General features: G+C 44.0%; 1 protein-coding gene across 1 annotated transcript; it reads right to left on the minus strand.

The window, feature by feature from the left end:
* Positions 1-466: 466 nt before the first annotated feature.
* On the minus strand, positions 467-15,801 carry BPGM (bisphosphoglycerate mutase). Its single transcript, XM_066319564.1, has 4 exons — positions 15,767-15,801; positions 14,671-14,763; positions 11,308-11,963; positions 467-3,713 (listed from the first exon to the last, which is right to left on the minus strand). The coding sequence occupies exons 3-4, from the start codon at positions 11,906-11,908 to the stop codon at positions 3,520-3,522; spliced, it is 795 nt and encodes a 264-aa protein (XP_066175661.1). The 5' UTR covers positions 11,909-11,963; positions 14,671-14,763; positions 15,767-15,801; the 3' UTR covers positions 467-3,519.
* Between the last annotated feature and the right edge of the window lie 6,189 nt (positions 15,802-21,990).

The following is a 21,990-nucleotide window of genomic DNA, read 5'->3' on the forward strand; positions in this document are numbered from 1 at the left end:
TGAAGGCCAGCAGTAAGAGGCAGCTTGCAGTTCCATGTGCTTGTCATTGGAGTTCAACTCTGCTTGGCATCTCAGCCCTTTGGAGAGTGAGAGGGTTGGCTTTGTCTCCAGAAGCCACAGCTTTAAACACACCATCAAAATGTAATTTGATTTCTTACTGAGCAAGCATGGGAATCAGTAAGCATTTGTTTAGATCCACTGTTCTGGAACTAAAGTTCCTTGTTCTAAGTAAATGCCCCCATAGTTTTGAAGGGGAATGAATGTATTCCCTCCAACACAGCTTCTTTACACGTAAAAAAGAGGAGGTGTTGGCTCCAGCTCTATTTTAACCCAATTGACTGCATAATGTGTGACAAACAAGTGCCTGAGAAGTTTTGGAACCCTGAAGGTCAGTTTTATTTACTCATCAGCCCTGAAAAGGAAACAAAGGGGATAGGAGTAGAAGAAAACAAAGACTGAAGCCAAATTAAATTGAATTTCAGGTGAATTTATTGAGTTATAAAGAACCTGCCAGCTCCACCATATTTACAAAGGTTTTCCAAGAGGATCTTGAGCTATTTCTGCTACTGAACCACATGTTAAAAATGCATAAACAAACCAAATCAACCACATCTATGATGTTAACTGTAAAAACACCAATTACCTTATAGGACTTTGAGACACACTCAAACATAGGGAAAAATGCTTTCCAAGCACTGATCCCTAAAGCAAGATTCTCATTTCTCCCTCTGATGTAGCTATGCCTGAAGATCAGGAATCCTTATGCCACTGTTGATGGAACTTGGTTTCTGTTCCTTAATATACATGGTTTATGAAATCAGGATTTTAATTAAAAGGTTACTCAGAATTGCAAGGCGTTAAAATAATCCTCAAGAGCACAATGAAATCCCTAGTTGGTTCCATTTGATACTTTTGCCAGGTGTTATTGCTGCCAGATGTGCACATTAAAAAAATCCTGTCATCGCTTTGGAGCCACAATCCAAGCAAACAAAGTCAAATTCCCCAGAGCCCTGTCACTGTTCACATCTTAAGCAGCACTGTAGAAACAGCACCTCCCAAAAACATCACACTGGTGTTCTCATCTTCCTGTCCATGACTCAAAGGATGATTTCAGTCAATTTCATCCATTCAGCTGCAATTAATGCTCCCTAAATTCCCTCATCCACCTTTCTATTCCCCTCTCCACCCACAGAAGAGATCATGGATTCTCTGAGACAAGGGGAGGAGAGAATCTATCTCCCAGTTCAGCTGGGTTCATTTCCAAGTATATTCCAGCTGGGTGTCACATCCTGAAGAAGTTCTGCATTACAATTCCCCAACACCAAAGGGATATGGACGTGGCCTGTCTGCTCACACAACTGGATGCATGCACTTGTCACTGGCAACAGGTGGCTCTGCTAGTCTTGTTTAGAAGTCTACAGTAACATTTATTTGATATTAAGCTTCACATATTACTCTATTTGGGGAAGAATGCATTCACTTGATTGCCAGTGACCCTTCTCAGGGTTTTCACAGGTGAATGTCTAATCAGCAATCTAATGCTGTAACGCTCACTGGTAAACTATCAACTAAGATTCAGAGTTACTCTAAGCACAGAAAACTAAAACCCCAGAAACTAAGTCAGTATCAAACCAAGTAGCAGAGAAGCTGGTAGTATCATTTTGGAGGAAATAAAAACCAAAACAACCAAAAAACACTGAAATAGCTCTCTTGTGCAAAGAAAGAGGAAACCTACCAGCTTTATGTTTAAAAGAGAAACACATAACTTTGTTCCTACTGCAAGGGCTACAAAAACAAAACCAAAGAGAAGCCCAAGCACCATTCATGCATGAGAAACTACCTTCTAGCAAGAAGTCTTTTATGGAGTATGTGCTACTCTAATGTGAGCTGGCATCAGACCTGTAAAGTCTTGCTCCACATGTCAGCAAGACTGTCAGAGGCACACCACACTGTCACACTGCTCTCCTCAAAAGAAAAAAAACATCCTCTCACACTTACAAAGCAACCTACAGTGCTGCAAAGCAGCAGCTCCTCTAAGATTTTGAAACTTTATCATCATATCGAGGAAATTCCCATCATCAACACTGATATTTGTAGCTGGGCCATGCTAGAACACATTCAGTTCAAGCAGCACACACAAGTGTCACCCAAACTGAGATCCAAGGTCAGAATCAGACGCTCAGCTGTTGAGACAGGTGGGTCGGTATAAACTTTTTAACAGTTTCATATTTTCAGGTAAAATTAAGAGCAAATCTTCAGAAGTGGAACTACCCTGGGTGCTTGTGTACATAAAGAGAACACCAGGCTGCCACACCTGGTACACTGCATCCAGCCACGGGGTGAACTGGTCAAACCCAGTGCCAAACAACAGCGAGGCCACACTCAGCAGGAATCAAGCTATGATTGTGAGGAGAGGTTTACAGGAGAACACTTTCAGGTATGGCCAAACATCCTTCCTTACAGGGAGGATGGCTGAAGGAGCTGCACCCAGTAACACTTCTGACACGCTTCATGCATCTCTTCCAGCCCTTCAGAGAATTTGATACAGATAATGCGACAATAATGTCACTGTGGGACACATTTATCAAGATACCTTTGCGACTCAGGAAAGCTTAGAGGGGTTTTTCCAATGTCACTTTTGCTGAGGTGAGCAGGAATTATTTATCAGCTTGACTAAAGCCATACCTCTAGTACATGTTACCGAAGTGTTTCAAAGATATTCAGGTCCCTCACTAAGAGCTACATGATAGTTTAAACACTGAGCAAAAAACCTTTGTGCTTCTTTTGTGGACTAAAGTCTGACTTAAATCCTATTACTGCAAGCCAGCAAAATGCAGTGCTAGGCTTTGCAAAGATGGTGGAGGAAAAGGGGTTCCACCTAGATTCCTTAAAAACTGAATACAGTGTAACAAAGGACAACTATGGTAACTCTAGTAGTCAGAACATCTCTACAAAATTCTCTGGACCATGAACTGGCCACAGAAGATTCAAAATAGCAAAGGCAGAGAGAGAGTAGTCCAGCTGGAAGTGTTCTGAAAGACTGAAGGAAATCCATCGAGAACAAACTGACACGGATATTGTAAAACAGAAGAATCATAGTTGCTAACAGAGTTATCTGGTTCCATTTTATCAGTGATAGTTTTAGTGCCTATAATGTCCTGGACTTCAATTAGTCCAGTAAGCTGGTGCTTTTTTCCTTAACAGATTAGGACTAATTGTTGGTAGACACCAATAACACATCCCTTTATTCCTCTACTGGGCCACCCTCAATGGTGGATCTGGGGCAGACTGCCCTGCAAGTTGCCATTACCTGAATCATCTCTTCCTTTTCCTGTATTGAAAACCTCAATGCTGCGATCTACATTCCAGTTTTTGAAAAGGCAGAGGGTTAAACTACCAGCCTGAGGTTCAACAATTGTCCCTTCCAATTATTTAGTGCTCGAAATTGAGACATTCACACAGCACAACCTAGCAGTCATACACACATCATCACTTATTACCAGACTGAATACAGCTGCCTTAGACAGTGGGATTTGACTTCTCGGCAGATTTTACTTTCCCTTGATCTTCCACTTTTTTGATGGCAGCTTGGATAGCTTCTTGATCACCCAGGAACTGGTGAGGGCCCAGAGGGCGCAAATTCTCATCAAGTTCAAGAAGTATGGGCACACCAGTGGGTAGGGTGACATTGATGATGTCCTCATCGGAGATGCCTGCCAAAGAAAAACAAAACAGAGTTACACCTCCAGCTTCCTCATTGCCTATTACCTTATTTCTTTGGTTACCTAGTTTTGAAACAGTCAAGGACACCTTCCAGCCTCCATCAGCATCACCAAGGGTCAATTCCCAGCTAAGCTACAGCTTGGAAAGTGCTTTAGGAATAGCTGAAGGAGAGAATTCCCATCAAGGTGAAGACAGTATACATGTGAAATAAACAGGAAGAGATTGCCCTGGAGACTACACTGTTCCTTTAATACAGGACATGGAGTACAATAGGTTCCCCTCCATAATTTCCAAACTCACACATCACAGAAGATAATGACAGTCCACATGTGCTACTACTCCAACACGAAACTGCCTCTGTACACAGCCAATACAGACTCTTTAAAAAGGCAGGATAACAAGGTTAATTTTTCTCCTAAATTTTCTAGGCAACTCTTATCACACAAATTGTCATAAAAATAAGTATTTAATTCTCCTTGTGTGAGAATCACTCTTTGCCCACATCTGATTTCTCACAAGCATGTTTTCTAGCAGGGTGTACAGTGCTGTTCTCAGAATTACTACATACAGGATATTCATTTCCACTTTCCAATGAGGGGAAGAAAAAGGAGGCAGAAAGTCAACTTGTACAGCTTGAAGCATTTTTCTTTTTTCCACTTAACTAAAAGAAAAGCGTACCTAGAAACAAAGTTTATTTCATGCAGATGTGTAATTAAAATATTCTGGGCTCTCATCTCAATGAAATTGCTGGTGACTTTTATATTGAATACACATTCAAAGCCTCCAAGTGAATTTCAAGACTAAACATCCTAGTCAAGTTTCCACATGAGGTCTAAATAGTTGCATTAAAAGCAGTGACTGCAAAGACATTAACCCTCAAAAAAAAAAAAAAATCAGGCAAAAGAAAGCTAGTGTCATTGGGAATGTCAATATTTCCTTTTTCCTCCCCTTTTGAGAAACACTGAGGTCCCAGCAGCAGCCTGCTATTGTGAAGCAGGGCTGCTTTGAGTAAGTCACTTAGAAAATGCACACCACCAAGCTTCTAAAGTGATGACACCATATGAACAAGGTGCACCAAGCAAACATCCTCCTGGAGCAGCTGACAAAACAGATGGTCCTCAGAACACATGGGTGCAAATTTACTAGAGATTTTCACATTAAGTAGAAAAGCAGAGCCATCATATCCAAAGGAAAACACACACAAGTCCAGCAAATGAGCAACAGTGGGGTGACAACAGATCAGAAAGAACAGACTTGTTCATGAGGTGAGGATCATGTGCTCCTGCCCTGAGACTACACCAGCACCCACCTTCTGCAGTGACCTATTCTTGCTTTAAGCTCAGCACCTGGGTGAGCCCTAAGTTCCAGAAGGGCATGGAGCACCAGAAGCAAGCCTTTGCAAAAATCTTACACCTTGTTACACATTAAGCATCATTCCATTGAAACAAGTCACGCTTAGATAGCTTAAGCAATTCTTGCATACAAGGAACAAATAATTCACTTGGTGTAGGCCACAGAATCAGACCTACAGGGAAAAAAATCCTCAAAGAATACCTAAAATTTAAAAACGGTACAGAAAGCAATGGGAAAAATGCTGCATCCGTTCACCAGGCACAAGCACTGCTCTCAAGGACTTGCTTGCAAAACAAGCAGCCAAGCTGCCTGAGCTCCTTTTTCAAGGATTCTTAAGCATTAGATTTTAACAACACTCACATCACCATGTATATTCCCAGAGAATCTGTGCCTAGGAAGTGTTCTGACCACCTCCTAAGTTCAGTCTCCCAGACTAAACCATTCATATACACACAAAGCAGATGAAGTCATGCAGGAGAGTTTAGGCAAACCACATAATGTGGTCAGGAGACATGATATTTAAAAGTTGCCTCTGGAGATGGATTAAACAAAACTAGCTGTAGCTACATGGATTCGAAGATGCATTTTACTGTTTTTACAGAACACAAAGTGACCACAATGTCAACTAGTGCTGATTTACGAAGCAAAACAGTGCACTCTAGGATAAACACACAGCAGCAAACATGATGGGTTCTCTCCTCAGGACTTTTCCTCATACAGAAGTGTTGCCTCACAGCCAGAAGTCTGAAGAGTCAGATGAAAACCCTGAAGAAACAACAGTGTCCCGTTGCTGTGTACAGTATTTCTGTTCTTCAGGAAGCAAGAAGCTGAGAAGGCTGGTCACACAAGCTCTGTGGTTGCAGGGAGAGCTCATCAGAACATTCCCCAGCCAGCAGGCCAGGAGGACAGCCCAGGGATCACACCTTACAGCTGCCATGGCTGCAGCGGGAGCTCACTGCTATCCAGTTACTCCATGTGCTGTAACTGTAACCAGCTGACCTTTTCCTGCCCTCCACCCCAGCTGCCTGTGTCACAACCCAGCCCATGGCACAGGGAAGAAGGGTGAAACCCGGGCAAGATATTAACTGCTGACTACAAGGTGCAATGGTAAATAAGATCACTGAAGAAGCAACACTCTTCCCTCCAGCTTAATACCAATCTTGGGTCTCAGCACTGCTGAAGTACTGTGCTGCTGGAAGCAGTCCTTACCCAAGAAGGTTTAAAACCCAGGTCCTACCTACTTCTAATTGTGAGAACCCACAGACATTACTGAAGTACTCAGGACAACTTCCTCAGGAACCCAGATAAAATGGTGACTAGGCAACTGCACTCCTCCAGTGGACATCTGCCATGCTCTGTCCTGAGAACACTGTTCCTCACCTGAATACAGGGACAGGAACACTACAGGAATTTGATACAGCATTATTACAAAAGAGACCTTTCAAAATCACAGCCAAAATTCTTCTCCAGCTCATTTATCCTCCATTAGCTGAACTGGGTAACCAAACACACCATTTGGAAATATCTCCAGGCAAGCTTAACAATTCACCTTCACATGGTAGCTCATGAAGTGTCTTTTCCTACAGAGAAAAATGCCGTGTTTCTGAGCACCTACAGCACTTTCACAGGGGCTGGTTCAGCTCCCCCTTCCCCCTCTCACCTGTTCTTACCAAATTCCTCCCTTCTACTCTTATGGTCAGAGGAACCCAAAACCCACACAAGTTATTGAGAATAAACAACAACCATCCTCTCTGCATGTCAACTGCACTTGAGGCCAGATGATTCATCCAATAAAAGAGCATTTACAAGATCAAATACATAAATTCAGCCACAAAAGCTTATTTAATACTGGTGCACTGTGAGTTCCACATCAGGTCATAGCATCCTTCCCACATGCTTAATGAAAATACTACAGCTTTAGCCTAGTAAGGTAAATGTCCAGAGCCACTTTCTGCCCTCCCTGCAGGCTGACAGAAGATCTTCCTTCAACAGGGCACAGGAGGGAAATTAGCACACTGTCAGAATCTGGCTCTTGATCTTGACAGAATGCTATCTTGCTGTGCAAATTTTAAGGAAAGAAAGATGGGTGGGCTACAACCATGGTTGTAGCATATCATTTACATTTATTTCACTCATGTCTGCCAAGATTTTCTGTCTGTGTTAGGTTTGCACAGCCAGGCTTTAGTAGTAGGGAGCTACAGTGGGGCCCCAGAAAGGAACTGTGGTGGGTTGACAGTAGCAGGACAGCAGGTGCCTACCAAGCTGCTCTATCAGTCCCATCCTCAGCACAATGGGTGAGGAGAAGACACAAAAATGATTGTGGGTAAAGATAAAGGAGGTTCACTAAAGCACAAGTAGAGGCCAAATACAGAAGCAAGGAAAAACAAAGGATTTATTCTCTACTTCCCATCAGCAGGCAATCCAGTCACTTCCCCCTAATCAGAGCTTCAGTATGCACAGCTATTGCTCCAACATCATTACAAATACCCTTACTCCTTTCCCTTAGCTTTTACTGCTGAGCAGACATCATAAGGGGTAAGGAATGTCCCTTTGGTCAGTTTGGGTCAGTTCTCCTGGCTACATCCCCTCCCAAGAGCTTGCCCAATCCCAGCCTATGTTTGGGGACAATGTTGGAGAGACATTGCTGATGGTGTGGGAGCACTGCTTAGCAGTCACCAAAACACAGGCCAAGGTAATTTCCAACCAGCTCACAAGAAACAAGCAGCAGAAGCACTGAGCAAAGACTGGGGGAAATGACAGGGAGAGCAAGACCACCTCATTTCAAGAGCACTGAGTTGTTAGATCTCAAACTGTTTCCTGCAACTGCACTCATGACACCACATTCACATAAGTAGTATCTCCTCAAGAAGCCTAAGCAGCAAAACTAGTGGAATAACTCTGCACACAATCTACACAAGGTGTCACAATGGGCAGCTCCACTATGTAAACTATTGGAATACTACTGGAAATTCTAGAATCAGGCATCCAACAAACCCCTGCTTTGAGGTACTTGACACCAGCCCCCGGGGTTAAATAGCTGGCAACAAAGAAAAGTTGAGACAGCCCACCAATCCTTCATGTGATAAATCAGTCCACTGGCCTTGGTCTCCAATCAGCACTTCAACAGAAACGGGACATGGTGGTCACAAGTATTACACTAATATCTTCATAAAGGGACACTGTCAAGAGGGTTCCAATATGAAGAACTCATTATTAAATAAAGAGAAAACTATTATCCCACAAAGAATTGAGGAAAAAAAAAAACCTGCAAATAGATTCTGTGCATCCAGGATGGTCATTTAGCAAAATAGATTCTACAGACATTTCATACACCTTAATGAGGTCCACTGCAGGCAATGAGAAAACAAGAACAAAATCCAAACCACAATCAAGGCTGCCTGAGCATGATACTGTAATGTTGCTCTAATGACTGCATGCAAGTAGAAAGCAGAACTACATTTCCAGCTCTTGACCAATTACTCAGAACAAAGAAAACAGAGATTCAGAGAATTGCAGTCCTGTTTCAAGAAAATAACCCTTTGAAATTAACTTCAAGAGACACTCTGCAGTCTTTTAAGAAAAAAAAATCAAATTGCCACTGAAACAACTAGAATTGTTTCATCAGATGCAACTGAACGAAAACATTCTTATTTCCCGCCATTTAAAGTTTGATCTACATCTTCCAAGATCAACTTAATGCCATGACTAAGACATCCAAGCAGCTATGCAAGATTGCTGCTTGAGGCATCTGGAGCCCACTTTTCAAAATACAAAAAAAAAAAAAAAATTGAAAAAAAAATAAAAAAAAAATAAAAAAAAGGGCTCCAGCTAATCTGGAGGGGCATAGAAAACTCTGTTCAAGCGCAGGACACACTAAGCTTATAAAAAAGAAAAATCCACAAAAGCACAGCCCATCTCACAGTGGGTGCTATAAATACAGTCGATTGGCAAAGTTTAAGCCCTGCTGAATCAGGTCCAACTCTAGCAGGGTTCCAGAGCAACTCACAACCTTTCAGGAGAGAAAGGGAGAGACAGTCAGCAATGCAGATAAGAAACCTCTTAGATTCAGCTAGGTTTAGGCAAAGGGGAAAAAAAAAGAAAAAAAACAAAGGCAAATAGATTGTAATACAAGAGGCCTCAAAGCTCTATCTATGCAACCCTTCAGGCCAGTTCTTCAGAAGTCCAATCTCCACTACACAAAGGGCAGGAGAGGCAGCAGGTACCTGCCAGTTGTTCCTGTGTGGGAGCTGGGGTAGCTCACAAATGGTCCTTGGGCAACAGAATTAGATCCTCTGCCAAGGACTGCTCACATTCCCTATGTAAGCACATGCTGGGAGGGTGAAGGTATAATGCAAGACAAAGGATAGCTTTATCATACTTGGAATATGGACAGTCCTGGAAGAGCTACACAGAGTTAACAATTGTCCCAAATAAACGCTCTGCAGCACTGCTCCTCTCTGGAACAGCAAGAAATCCAGCCATGCCAACTCCAAAGCAACCCCTTCCAGTCCCTGATGCTGCCAGCCCCTGTTGCAGGCCTGCACAGAAGGGTGGCCCAGGATTTCTGCTGGAACCCTCATTCAGCTGTTACCATTTCACCCCCAAACCAGCACGGTTTCATGGAGCTGGTTCAGTTCTTGGGAGGCAGGGGAGTCACCACAGCTGCAGATCCCTCTTCCCCTTTTTCCTTCATCATTACGCACAGTGTGGACAACCACTCTGACCACACCATGGAACTGACTGAACCAGCCCTTCCTCCTTCATCCAAGCAGTGACCTGCAGCCCAGGATTCACAGCCTCTCTAGTTCCAGAAGCCATTTGTACCTTCTCATTTCACAGGCTTCAGGCTCCTGAAATCCTGACTGTTCCAGCACGGCCAAATACAAGAAGTACTCAGCAGGCTACAGTACCACAGTACTCAGTACCACAGAACAGAAGATTTTGTAACTAAAAACACAAACAACTGAGTGGACACAATTCAATCTGTGCATATTTGTAACTACAGCTATACTAGGCTGCATTCACATATATATAATCACTGAATTCTGCTCTACCCACAAAGAAATTGATATAGTTCAACTTCCAGTTCAGGAAGGCCTGGAGACCAGGAGATGAAAGAGGAAGGGAGGGAGGACTAACAATGAAAATAATGGTTTTTATCATGAAGCCCCAAATAAGTCCTTTTCAAAACCAGTTGTGGGATTTTCAGCCCAGGTAAGGCTTGCTGGAGCAGGACCAGAGGAGGGCCACAAAAATGAACAGAGGGATGGAACACATCTCCTGTGAGGAAAAATGGAGTTGAGGCTGTTCAGCTTGGAGAAGAGAAAGTTCCAGAGTGCCTCTAGGATGGAAACAGACATTTTAGCAGGGCCTAATCGGACAACAAGTAATGGTTTTAAACTAAAAGAAGATAGTTTCAGACTAGATATAAGGAAGACAATTTCTGTGATGAGGCTGGTAAAACACTGGAACATGTTGCTCAAAAAGGCAGCAGATATCTCATTCCTAGAAACATTCAAGGCCAGGATGAAGAGGACTCTTAACAACCTGATCTAGTTGAAGATGTCTCTGCTCATCGCACAGGGACTGGACTAGACAGCCTTTAAAAGCTATCTACCAACAGAAACCCTTCTGTGGAAAATCAACAACTTTATGCTAAGCTACCAACTTGGCTGTTTATTGGGATGCATTTTCTGTATTGGGACATAGAAAAGTATTTGCACAAGCTTTAGTAAGTGCCTATCCTCTGCAGAACTCCCTGTCACATAACTTATGTACAAAATTATCAGGGTGACCCATCAGGATAACAAGAACATCTTCCACAACCCAAGCCAAGCATTTTTATTCTGCCGTGTTACAGCAATGCTTTTTTAATTAAAAAAAAGAGATGATTATCACAAAGCTGACAAAGCAGCTGAAAAAAACCCAAAATAATGTGAGCCTGCAGAGTTTTTGTCCATCTAAACCAACCACAAAGTTTGTTTGAATGTAGTTGTTTTAAATGAACAATGAGTAATAAAACCAAAGCATCTGGCCCTTTTCTTAACTACATTAACCTAACTAATTCTCTTCCCTTTCCACATCTCTCAGTTTGCTTCAAACTTCTACTTCCTCCTCGGAGATCACAGACATTATTACCTTGCCCAGGTAAGTAAACATGACAGAATAAGACACAAAGCTCCAAGCCATTGAGTAAGGAGGAGAGGGGAAGGCTAAAACAAAGACCCTTACCTTCCAAGTGTTTCAGCAACGCCCTGCTGCTGTTGCCATGAGCAGAGATAAGAATCATTTTGCCACTTTTCAGTTCTGGCACTATCTTTTCATTCCAGTAGGGAAGGAGTCTATCGAGCACATCTTTGAGACTTTCAGCCTTTGGCAGATTCTCCTGAGAGACATCACTGCATTTATAGCGGCGGTCGTTGTAGATCTCTGCATAGTAGGGGTGACACTCGGAGATAGGAGGAGGGGTAACGTCATAGCTCCTCCTCCAGATCTTCACTTGCTCCTCGCCGTGATTCAGAGCCATCTCTGCCCTGTTGAGCCCGATCAGAGCTCCATAATGACGCTCATTCAGCCGCCAGGAGCTCTGGATAGGGACCCACTCCTGGCCCATCTCCTCCAGGATCAGCCAGGCAGTCTGGATGGAGCGGCTCAGCACTGAGGTGAAGACAAGGTCGAACTCGAAGCCCAGAGCTTTGAGGTGTTTGCCACAGTTCTGAGCTTCCTTTATCCCATCACTGCTCAGCTTCTGGTCCACCCAGCTGCAGAAGCGATTCTCCTTGGTCCAGGCTCCTTCCCCATGTCTCAGGAGAACGAGCCTATACTTTGCCATTTTGGTTGCAGCTTAGCACAGATGGCAGCTGGTCTGGCATCTAATAACTATACATCTGGACAAAAACATGAGATAGACACATCAAACATCCCACAGATAATGCATTACAAATAGCTCACACATAGCTCAATGCATCACATGGCAGTGAAAAGTAAACAACTATCAGAATCAAAACAACCAAAAAAAACAAGCATGATTTTACAACTGAGAGTGGGAGGAACTCCAAACCAAGAGATCTCATGTGGGAAGGGAAGTGTCATCCTTCACCCAGCTTGTTGCAACTAGCCCACTTAAAACAATTGATTAGGAGCAGATTTGTACAAGCTGTTCCAGCCTACAGGTTTCCCCTCACGTGCTTAAACAGAGCCTCAGTACCAAAGGCTCCCAGAGCAGCAGCTCCCTCTCACTGGGCAACTCTGAGGTGCCACATGTAGCTAGAGCCCACAAGGGCTGTCCACATCCTCAGTGCTCCAAGGGAATGCAGGCACAGACAGCTGCTGTGGCCTTCAGCCAGAGGAACTGGAGACTGGGACAGAATTGCAACTGGCAATGCACGAAACCTTATCAGCTTTTCTCAAAGGAGATGTCAACATAGTCACACTCTGCATAATTTCCTCACATCCCTATTCTGTCCTGCTAATTATGCCAGTCTATGCTTGATTTTTTTCCCCAGGCCACCTCCCCCATCATTCCTCCACACTGAAGCGTGACAACACAGATACTCTGGGATGCAATGCACAGCTAGAGAGTTCTCATTTCATTGAATCCACAAGTGACCTCACAGATTACCCATCCTCTTCCTGACTTTCAAGTCTATTTTTCCTCTCCTGTCTGTGAATTACAATGCCAGATTCTTAGGCACCAGGACTAATGTTTTTACTTTTGGAATGGGCACAAAAAGCCTATTTGCTGTCCTCACGTAAGTGAGACAGCTACACTTTCGTAAGGTCAAACAATACCTTTCTCTTTGTTCTTGACCAAGCAACGCAACCTCTGGGATGTCTTCAGTGGCAGATACATTTTGACCACACACCTGAGGGTCTGCCAAGTAGTCAGTGGGATGCCTGAAAGGTTCATCTAACACAGGATGGCAACCCTGAGAACCTCACCTGACCCCTCTGACCTGAGACACAGGCTAGAGGGCAACAGACAGAGCAGAGGGAAAAATGTAAAAATACAGCTCTCTGCACTGGGGGAACTGCTGCACCTCAGATCAATTTTAACTGCTCTCAAAATCATGGACAGTGGGAGACTCAGCTCTGATTTCTGCACACCCACCCTTGGGCTAGATTTCCGTAAGAAACATACTTAAGGGAGTTCCCATCATCTCAAATCAGTTGGAGCTGCTTCAGTCACACTCCAAGTGCCTCAAACTCAGGCCCATTGTGACCCTGTATTAGGTCAGCAGGATGGGATAGGCCTGTGCATTTTGGGTTTTGGGAAACACCCAGCACAATACCAGCATTCATTTTTCCAGACGTTTGTCACTGTTAGGGACATGAAAAAACAAGCAGGCAGCAGAAAGGTCAGCAGGGAAAGCTCTCCACTTCATTTTTCTGACTCCATCTTATACACACTTTGACAAAGAGGCCAAAGATTGGCTACACAGGTAGCCACCTCTTCGACCCCGTTCGTGAACATCACCATCAATCATCTTTCTCCTCCCAGGGGAGAGATATGTAAACAAAATAGATAAATTCTAAAAATATACATAGTTTTCTTGAAGCTGCTTGAGAACAAAATGCAAACAGTGAAAAGCAGGCAAACTTGAGGTGACAGACTTTCAAAAAAACAAAAGTGTCTAGAAAAATTGAATTCATTAGCAGATTAAGCAATCTGATCTTGCTTCTAACAGCAACTTAGTTCTCCTCTAATCTCACGTTAAGACAGTATACATCACACAAGGGCACTATGCAAACCCCCCCCAGTGCTAACTTCTGCCTAACGGCACAGCTAGGGATTAAAAAGCCTTTGAGGACTGAGATTTTTACAAAATATCAGGAAGTACTGTTTGACACACAATACAAAATACAAAAACTTTGTATTTGATAAATACAAAAGAAATTTCATTATTATTTCATGCAAAGGCAGGCTGAGATTTGTGTATGGCAAGGAACATCTCAGACAAAACCGCCTGCACGGTCCACTTTTTCATTCCCAATAACCAGCTGCACTTTAGCAAAGAAATCGGCTATTGCCTGGAGTCAGGTGACCTGTCACATCAGATCCAACACTAAACTGCACCACGTAAGATCTAGGTTAATAACAAAAACAAGTATTTGACAGCATTTCCACCTAAAGCAAGTGATCCTTACTCAACGTGCCCCATATACAATTAAAAAATTGCAGTGTGTTCACAGCATGAGCTACTACACATAGAGCTTTCTGTGGAGCTATTTTTTTCTCTACAGATATCTCATTATTCAGATTGATTCTATCACCCACAGGAATAGATTACATAATCTACAAAACCAAACTAATACCCAACAATAGGGGTGATGTACCTCTTTGCCAAAGTTTAGTTGGCATTTTAGCCAGAAGCAATAAAAATTTAGTGTTAAGAGACACACTTGCACAAAGACCAAATATCATCTGGGTGCCATAAACTCCAGTTCACTTATATAAAACGTGAGGCAGAAGCACAATTCTCAAACAAATTTAGAAAGAACTAGCAGCCACAGTGCTGTTTAAATATCAGTCCGCTTCTGGAAGCATTTAAACTAGAAAGCCTTAGAGCAACACATGGAAATAATCCTACTCACCTTTCCTGTGGCAAAGGAACAACCTCCACAAATCCTAGCACAGGCTCAAGAGCTCCTTTATACAGAGGCCACCACACACTCTTGGCTGGTTACCTGCAGGGAAAGAACAAACACCGAGTGCTCACAGAAAGAGCCCACAAGTGCAAATGGCTGTACCAGCCACCATTTGCTCTCAAAGCTGTTAAAAAAGCCCTTGTTACAGGCTGCAAAAGCTATCAATATTCTCCCAAAAAGAGATGCCAACACAGCTCCTGCATTTCTAACAAGGGAAAGTTTCTGGTCTCCCACATGCCCCGGGATATCATTTGCTCTCTAAGATTTGTTTAGACTGCAGTTACCATCTCTCCAATGTGCAGAAATCTACCAAAAGCTCTGGGACACCAGCAGTCCTGGACCCAGCACAGAGGCACTGGAACAGGTTGCCCAGAGAAGCTGTGGGTGCCCCATCGCTACAGGTATTCAAGGCCAGGCTGGTTGGAGGCTTGAGCAACGCGGTCTAGTGAAAAGTGTCCCTGCCCATGGCACGGGGGTTGGAACAGATGGTCTTTAAGGTCTCCTCTACCCCAAACCATTCAGTGGTTCCATCTATGAGAGCACAGAAACCCGGAGCCCCAGCTCAGCACAGGAGAACAGCGCACCGTGCTCAGGATAACATCTTACACGGGCGGATCTCTTGGCCAAGCACAGCTTTAAGGTCTAATACCAGAGGCGGTCACTTCCAGGGCTCTTGCTCCAGCCGGGACGAGCTCCCCTACTCACCCCTTTTATAAGGCGTCCCTGGCGGAGCACCTGCGTGTCCCAGCCCTGCCCGAGCACGGAGGCTCAGCCAGAAGTAGGGCAGCACGTCCCGGACACGCGCAAACACCCGCGGCGGCCAGCGCGGGGCGGCGACCCGCACACAGACACAAACACGGGCTCGCAGGCACAAACACGGGCACACGCGCGGCGCCTCGCCGCCACCGCTCCCTCCAGAAGCCGCCGCCTGCCCGGGGACAACACCGCCATCCCTCCCCGGAGCGCCCGAACAGCCCCGCCGAGGGAGCCCCCCGAACCCAGGGCCGCTCCCCGCGCCCAACGCGGAGCTCCCGGGAATTACCGGGCCGAAGCCGCGCCGCTTCCCGGGGAGCGCCGCCGCCGCCGGGCCGGGTGAGGGGCGGGCCGCGCGTCTTATTGCCTCGGCGCCCGCCACAGCGGCGCGCTCTGATTGGCGGACCAGTGCGATGGGCAGCGGGTTCAGCCAATGGGCGCGGGGCGGGGCGGTGACGCGGAGCCCCGGCGCGCTGAGCCCGGCGCGGCCGTGCCCGGCGGCGCTCGGGGATGCTGCGGCCATCCCGGCGCTCCTCCCTCCCTCCCTCGGCAATCCCGGCCTCCCGGAGCGGGCCCATCCGCCGCCAGGGATCGCGGCGGAGACGCTGGCTCCCCCCGCGGGTCCGGGCACGCAGGCGCCGCTTTGTGCAACGGGGAAACGGGGTCGCGCCAGCGCGCGCAGAGCACGACCGGAGGCATCCAAACCTCTGGCTTCTCCTGAAACCGCTTTAGGACCTGTTGGGTTTGGTGAAAAGCAGGTGTTCAAAAAATTAATTGCTCGTAATGAAATCAGTAGCAAAAAAAAAAAAAAAAAAAAAAAAAAAAAAAAGTCCTCCTAAGGATCATGCTAGCTCCCTCGTTCCCACAGGCTGTAATCCCAACCTAAAGTAATTTAAAACAAGTGATGGAGCAGCTCTGGTTCAAAACAAGAGGGAAGTGGTGTGGGAAGATGTGTCCTTTACCGCTTCTATTGCCATAGGTCTGATCTTATTTTAAAAAAGAAGCAGAGCATATCTTTCATACCCCATCAGAGTCACTTTTTCTTCTCTAAATGCTTACCCCTAAACAGCCACAGGCTAAAGCTTACAGGGCCACAAACTGGATGTACACCAAATGTACTCTGTCATCCTCTCTACATGGGATAGAGGTGATCTTCGCTTTTTATCAGAAACAAAAAAGTGCACGAAAATAAAAGATGAGGGATTCAGATTCTGATAGGAAAAAGTGACATGAGTAAATTTAAGAAAATTTAGGGCAGAGGTATTAAAATAATGTCTCTGTTGTGCTGTGAGAAGAAATGGTATCTAATTTTACATTTATAAGGATTAGATCCTAAGATGTCAGTGGGAAAGAAGGCTAATCCAGATGAAACACTGCTTTGCTAGGCTCACAGCAGTGTGTGGTAAGTGTGGTAAGTGCTGCTGGTGAGCAGCATCCTGCACCTCTTTGGTGGTCATTGCACTTTGTTCCTCGTTCATTTGGGAAGCTCTAGAAAGCATTCTGCATCTCAGGGTGAATATGCCTTTCAATGCCTTTCCTGATAGAGCTATTCCTGACCTCATCACAGAACTACAATAAAATCTGCTGCTTCTGCAGAATATTTCTACTGGATGTGCATTGTACTTAACAGTTACCCATTAAATCCTTTTCACCTCATCCATCAAATTTAATATGAACAACTACCTTTCATTTCTGTCAGCTTTGTCTAAGCCAGAACTTAGAGTATGAACCCAATCCAGCCTATGTAATCAAAGCAATACTCAAGTTCACAGGGTAGAAGAGTTTGATTTGCCAGCCAGCAGCTCGAACTGGTGATGAGAAATGCTCCCACATCCCCCTGCACAACCACACAGCTGCAGTCACCACGCCTTCAGGCAAACTGGTTAGTTGACTCTGTAAGGAAAAGAAGCACAGTTCCTTGAGACAGAAGAAAAAATATCTATTCTTGAATATCAGCACTATGTGCATTGGCTGTACGTCAGTCATTAAGAACACAATTAAAAGAAAGAAACATTCTATGCTAATATGCAATTGTGAGTGAGTAGACAGCAACCCATGCCACAATCCAGGACCTCTAAGGCCATTAAATAGCGATTTTTGTCTCCTTTAGTCTTTAGGCAAGACCATTCCATTAGCATGGCAAAAACAGCCTAATGACTTTGATTCACATTTCAATCTATCCAAGGACACAAGAGTCAAAGCCACATCCCTGTCCGTGACTTCTTGCAGACAGCTACACTCACTTGGCAGCTATTATCTCTCAGACCAGCTGGGTTGTGTTTTTCAGGTCTCTGCTCTGGAGCCCTTCCAGGCTGTTGCATGTAGCTGGAATGTTTGTGGCAGAATTAGTCCAGGAAACTCCTTTCCTCAATGCGTAAACTTCCGCCAGGGCACCAGTGCAACTGCACCACACTGAATAAAGGCCTGGAGCTGAGCAAGGCAGAAGAAAACAGAACTGGAAAGAAGGGAGGCTGATTAATGATTGATTAAAACTGTGGCAAACAGGAGCGTTCTTCACTGATTATGCCCTTGGTACCCTTTCACAGAATAGTTACTTTGTTCGAAGCCAGATCCAGTGTTTGCCACAGAGCATTGCAGACATGGCCATTCTAATTTCCAGAAAACCCCGATCTCTTTGTTTAGAGCTATTTGATACATGATCTGTCTCCATTAATAATTTCATGCTCAAAATACAGTTCTGTAATCAAGTCCTTGCACTCTTTAATAACCCTAAAACCCTCTCTCTAAAACTTCTCCTGTGTGTTTTCCTACTGCACGAATTTATGTCTCCTTTTCTAGACCCTCCGTACTCCTTTTCAGTCCATTCTCTCTGCCACCCAGATGTGTGTCAAGGGAATCCACCCCCACCTTTTTCTGAGATACAGGCCCTGTCAGGCCATTCTCAACACTTGACATATTTTCCCCAGCAAAAGTACTAGATACTGTCTTTCTCCTATCTGCTATCCATGCTATTGTCTCACATTCCTCTGCAATATTCTGATGTTTCATTTCCACCCGTGGACAAATCTGTATGGAGAAAGCTCTGTGAGTATAACACACTATGAAGAGAAAAACATCCTTACTGCCTCCTGAGGATTCAGAATTACAACACTATAAAACTCCTCTGGCTAAATCCATCTCTTCATATGTCTCTACACGCCAGACCTCAGTCTGTAACACAAGGAAAATGATCCTTTTCCCACCAGAGCTCAGGGAGCAGGAGCAGGCAAGGACGTGCCAGGCTCCCTTCTCTCTGTTGGAGCCACTCACCACGTCTTGCAGTACCCACACACGTGGTGCTCAGCCTTTCCTTGGCTCGAGCACAGCTGTGCGTGGGGAGTTCTTCATCACACATCTACCCCTATTTGTCAACATATCACACCACCACATCACATAAACCAAGCCCATTATTACCTCAAACTTGGGGGTGCACCTGACAGAGCAGCGAGGCATGGCTTGCACAGCAGGTAGTCACCCAATTACAATTTAAGCTCTTAGCAAGGCCCTTTTTTACCTTTTGTTTTACTAGTTTAGGCACTGTTTGAAACCTGCTTAATACAGTGCTGCTTTCGTGTGCTAACATGGTAGGGCTTTCATCCTGTTTGGGTATGGAGGCAATACACAACTTCAGTGGATTCTCTTCATATCAAAACCTGAAGTATAAGTCCATGTGAAAAGAATAAAGAACCCTACCTTTTTCTTTTTTTTTTTTTTTTCCCTTCTTGCTCTCTCTCTGTAACTGCATTACTTGGAGGGAAAATCTGTAAAAAAAAAAAAAAAAAAAAAGATGAGCATGTAAACACTTAAACTAATCCTGCATTTGTCACCAGGATGACAGCTTTAGTCTTTAAGTAAGTGCAGAAGTTTTTCTGAATCATTAATATCAAATAAATGAGCGAGAAGGAGGAAGAAAATACATAAAAGCCCTCATTATACACAAAACAGACGCTGTGTGAGGCATTCATATTCTAAACCTGAAGTGGGCTGAAGTGGGAACTGATTTTTCTATGTAATCCCAAGGGCTGGGTACTGGTAGTGTTATTCTGAACTACAAAAGGTGACTTCTGAAATATTGACTAAAAAAAATAATAATTATTTCTGCATATCCCAAGCTGAGAACATATGCATGGGAAAAAACCTTATATTCTCTATGCCCTTAAAACCATTACATTGTCATCTTCAAATAAACATCTCAGCACAGGGTGCCTAGAATATACAAAAAAGTGTGCGGAACACAATGTTCTGAAGAAATCCTCATGGATACAGTTCTAGTCTTCAAAAATACCTCTAAAAAAAGTTTTACGAGGTATCAATGGCTGGGAAAACAAAATTCTTTCTCACAATCAAAAGTTTTCCCATTTCTAGAGCCAGAGACAAAATATGAAGGTTCACTTTTAAATTTTGTGGGTTTGGAGGGGTTTACAATTTCAGATTTTGGTTTGGAGCATTTTACTGATTTTTAGTCACAATATTGTACAAATTTCCTTACTGTAGTAGTATCAAAAGCAAAGAAAATCCTGTGATGAATCTGCTTTTTTTCCCCCATGATAAACAAAGTGCTCCAGACACCAGACGTCAGTAAGGAACTGTCTGGGAAGAGATAATTTTAAAGGGCTTTGAAAAAAAGAAAGCAGCAGGGTGGTGTCTAGTCATGATAAGTTATTTTGAAAACAGACTGGTTAGTGCTGATACTAGAGCATGATGACAGCACATAACAATCTGGGCAAATACAACCAAAAGGGTAAAATGAGAACGTCAGTGTCATTGCAGAGAATGGTGAGAACAACAAACACATGCCACACGTACTCAAGTTCGTGTGTATTAATGTCTTGCTATGAAAAATGAATGAATCACCTCAAAAAAAAAGCTGTTTTGAAGTCTTTTATTTCCATGTTACAATGAACCCTGGATTAACTAAGACCTTGTTGATGTGTGTGTGTAGAGTTACCTCTGTTTGTATTTACGATGTTTGTTTTCTCACAAATTTGATTTTCTTGTACAAATCACAAAGACCTTTCTGGTGTTTCTTATGTTTCTGTCTATGGTATACAGCTCTCTTGCACCACACCAGTTTACAAAACAAAACTGGCTGAAAGTTCAGTTTGGTTTTGAATGGAGCACAAAAATGAGCTTCCTATATAAAAAGTCTGTCCTATGTGCCATAGTTAGATAATATCAAGAGAAGGACTGAGTCACACTGTTCTCCTACTTTCCTGTAACTCCTCAGAATTCACTGGGGCTGCTCCTGACCGTAAAAGCAACCAAATCAGGCCTCTCTTTTACAGGATTGTTTCCCAGGAAATTTTAGGAGTTAGGCTGCTAAATAAATAACTGTGTATCACAAGTTAATTCATGCTTCCTCTCCCTCCACCCCTCCCTCATTTCTTTAACAAAAAAGGAACATGAGTGGAAAGACAGACAGGACTAATAAATCATGCATGATAGGGAGTCAGAATATCCAACTTCCCAGAGTTTTTCAACTCGAATTTTCATCTGTTTTACTTACATGGAAAACCATTCATGTCAGTAATTTTGTGCCTGACTTCCACTCCTTTTCTATTCAGAATCAGTCTATTCCTCTACACTGTCACCAGATCTAGCTGTCCCTGGAACGGCCAGGAAAAAATATTTTGCCTGCAATTCAGTATCTCCTTTTTATCGTACGAAGAAAGAGACTTTTCTGCTTCAGCACTATCCAACATTCAACATTTTGGATAGGTCAAGTACTTGTTCAAACATTCAGTATTGCTGTCCTTATTCTCTGTACATCTGTAATGTATCAAACAAGGGACTGAGCCAAGATCAATACAAAGGATGTGTGAAGGAAAAAAAAAAAAAGGGCACTATGATCCTGCCCTTCCTAAGAAGGAATTCGCAGCAGTAGATACATCTGGCAACAACCTGTCTTCTTCTTAGGGAAGGGCATAATGTCTCTAGAAAGGCACCACAAAACAAGGCATGTGCTGTTGGACCAAGGTCTCCTGCCCTTCTGAAGATGCAGAAACTTTAGAGATGAAGATAGCACTTCATCTGCACTTATGGTCGCTTGTAGTTTGGGGAGGCAGCTGGGAGCACACACAGGCCAAACCAATTTCCCTGGCTTCTGCAGCAACCCACACCATCTCTTCCCAGCCCCTGGGGTTCCGCATGTCTTCTGGTTGCAAGACAAGCAGAGTCCCCAGCCAAGGCTGGAAGCCTTGTGCTAGAACAATGTTCAGCTCAGGGCCTCCTCCCTGCACATCCTGAATTCCTTCTGGAAATGACAGATGCTGAGAGTGCAGGAGCCCATCTGACCAACCCTAGAGCAGACCTGGAGCACAGAGTGCAATAACTGCACAGCAATGGATTAGTGAAGGACAATGAGCCGAACTTCTGTGGGAATCACTGGACCTTCCACATCCCCACTAAACATTCCTATTGCCCACGGGTCCTGCCATGTGATGGGAGAAACACCACATGAGGTTCTGCTCTCGTATTTACAAAACCTGAGTAACTCAGTCAGCTAAAACAATC

This window comes from Sylvia atricapilla, chromosome 5 (genome assembly GCF_009819655.1).
Source record: "Sylvia atricapilla isolate bSylAtr1 chromosome 5, bSylAtr1.pri, whole genome shotgun sequence".
Taxonomy (NCBI): Eukaryota; Metazoa; Chordata; class Aves; order Passeriformes; family Sylviidae; genus Sylvia; species Sylvia atricapilla.

Excerpts from the sequence above, each read along its gene's own strand:
- BPGM (XM_066319564.1), bottom strand. The coding sequence starts at position 11,908 with ATGGCAAAGTATAGGCTCGTTCTCCTGAGACATGGGGAAGGAGCCTGG. Across the intron at positions 3,714-11,307 it reads GTTGCTGAAACACTTGGAAG|GCATCTCCGATGAGGACATC; the intron begins GTAAGGGTCTTT and ends TTTCTTTGGCAG.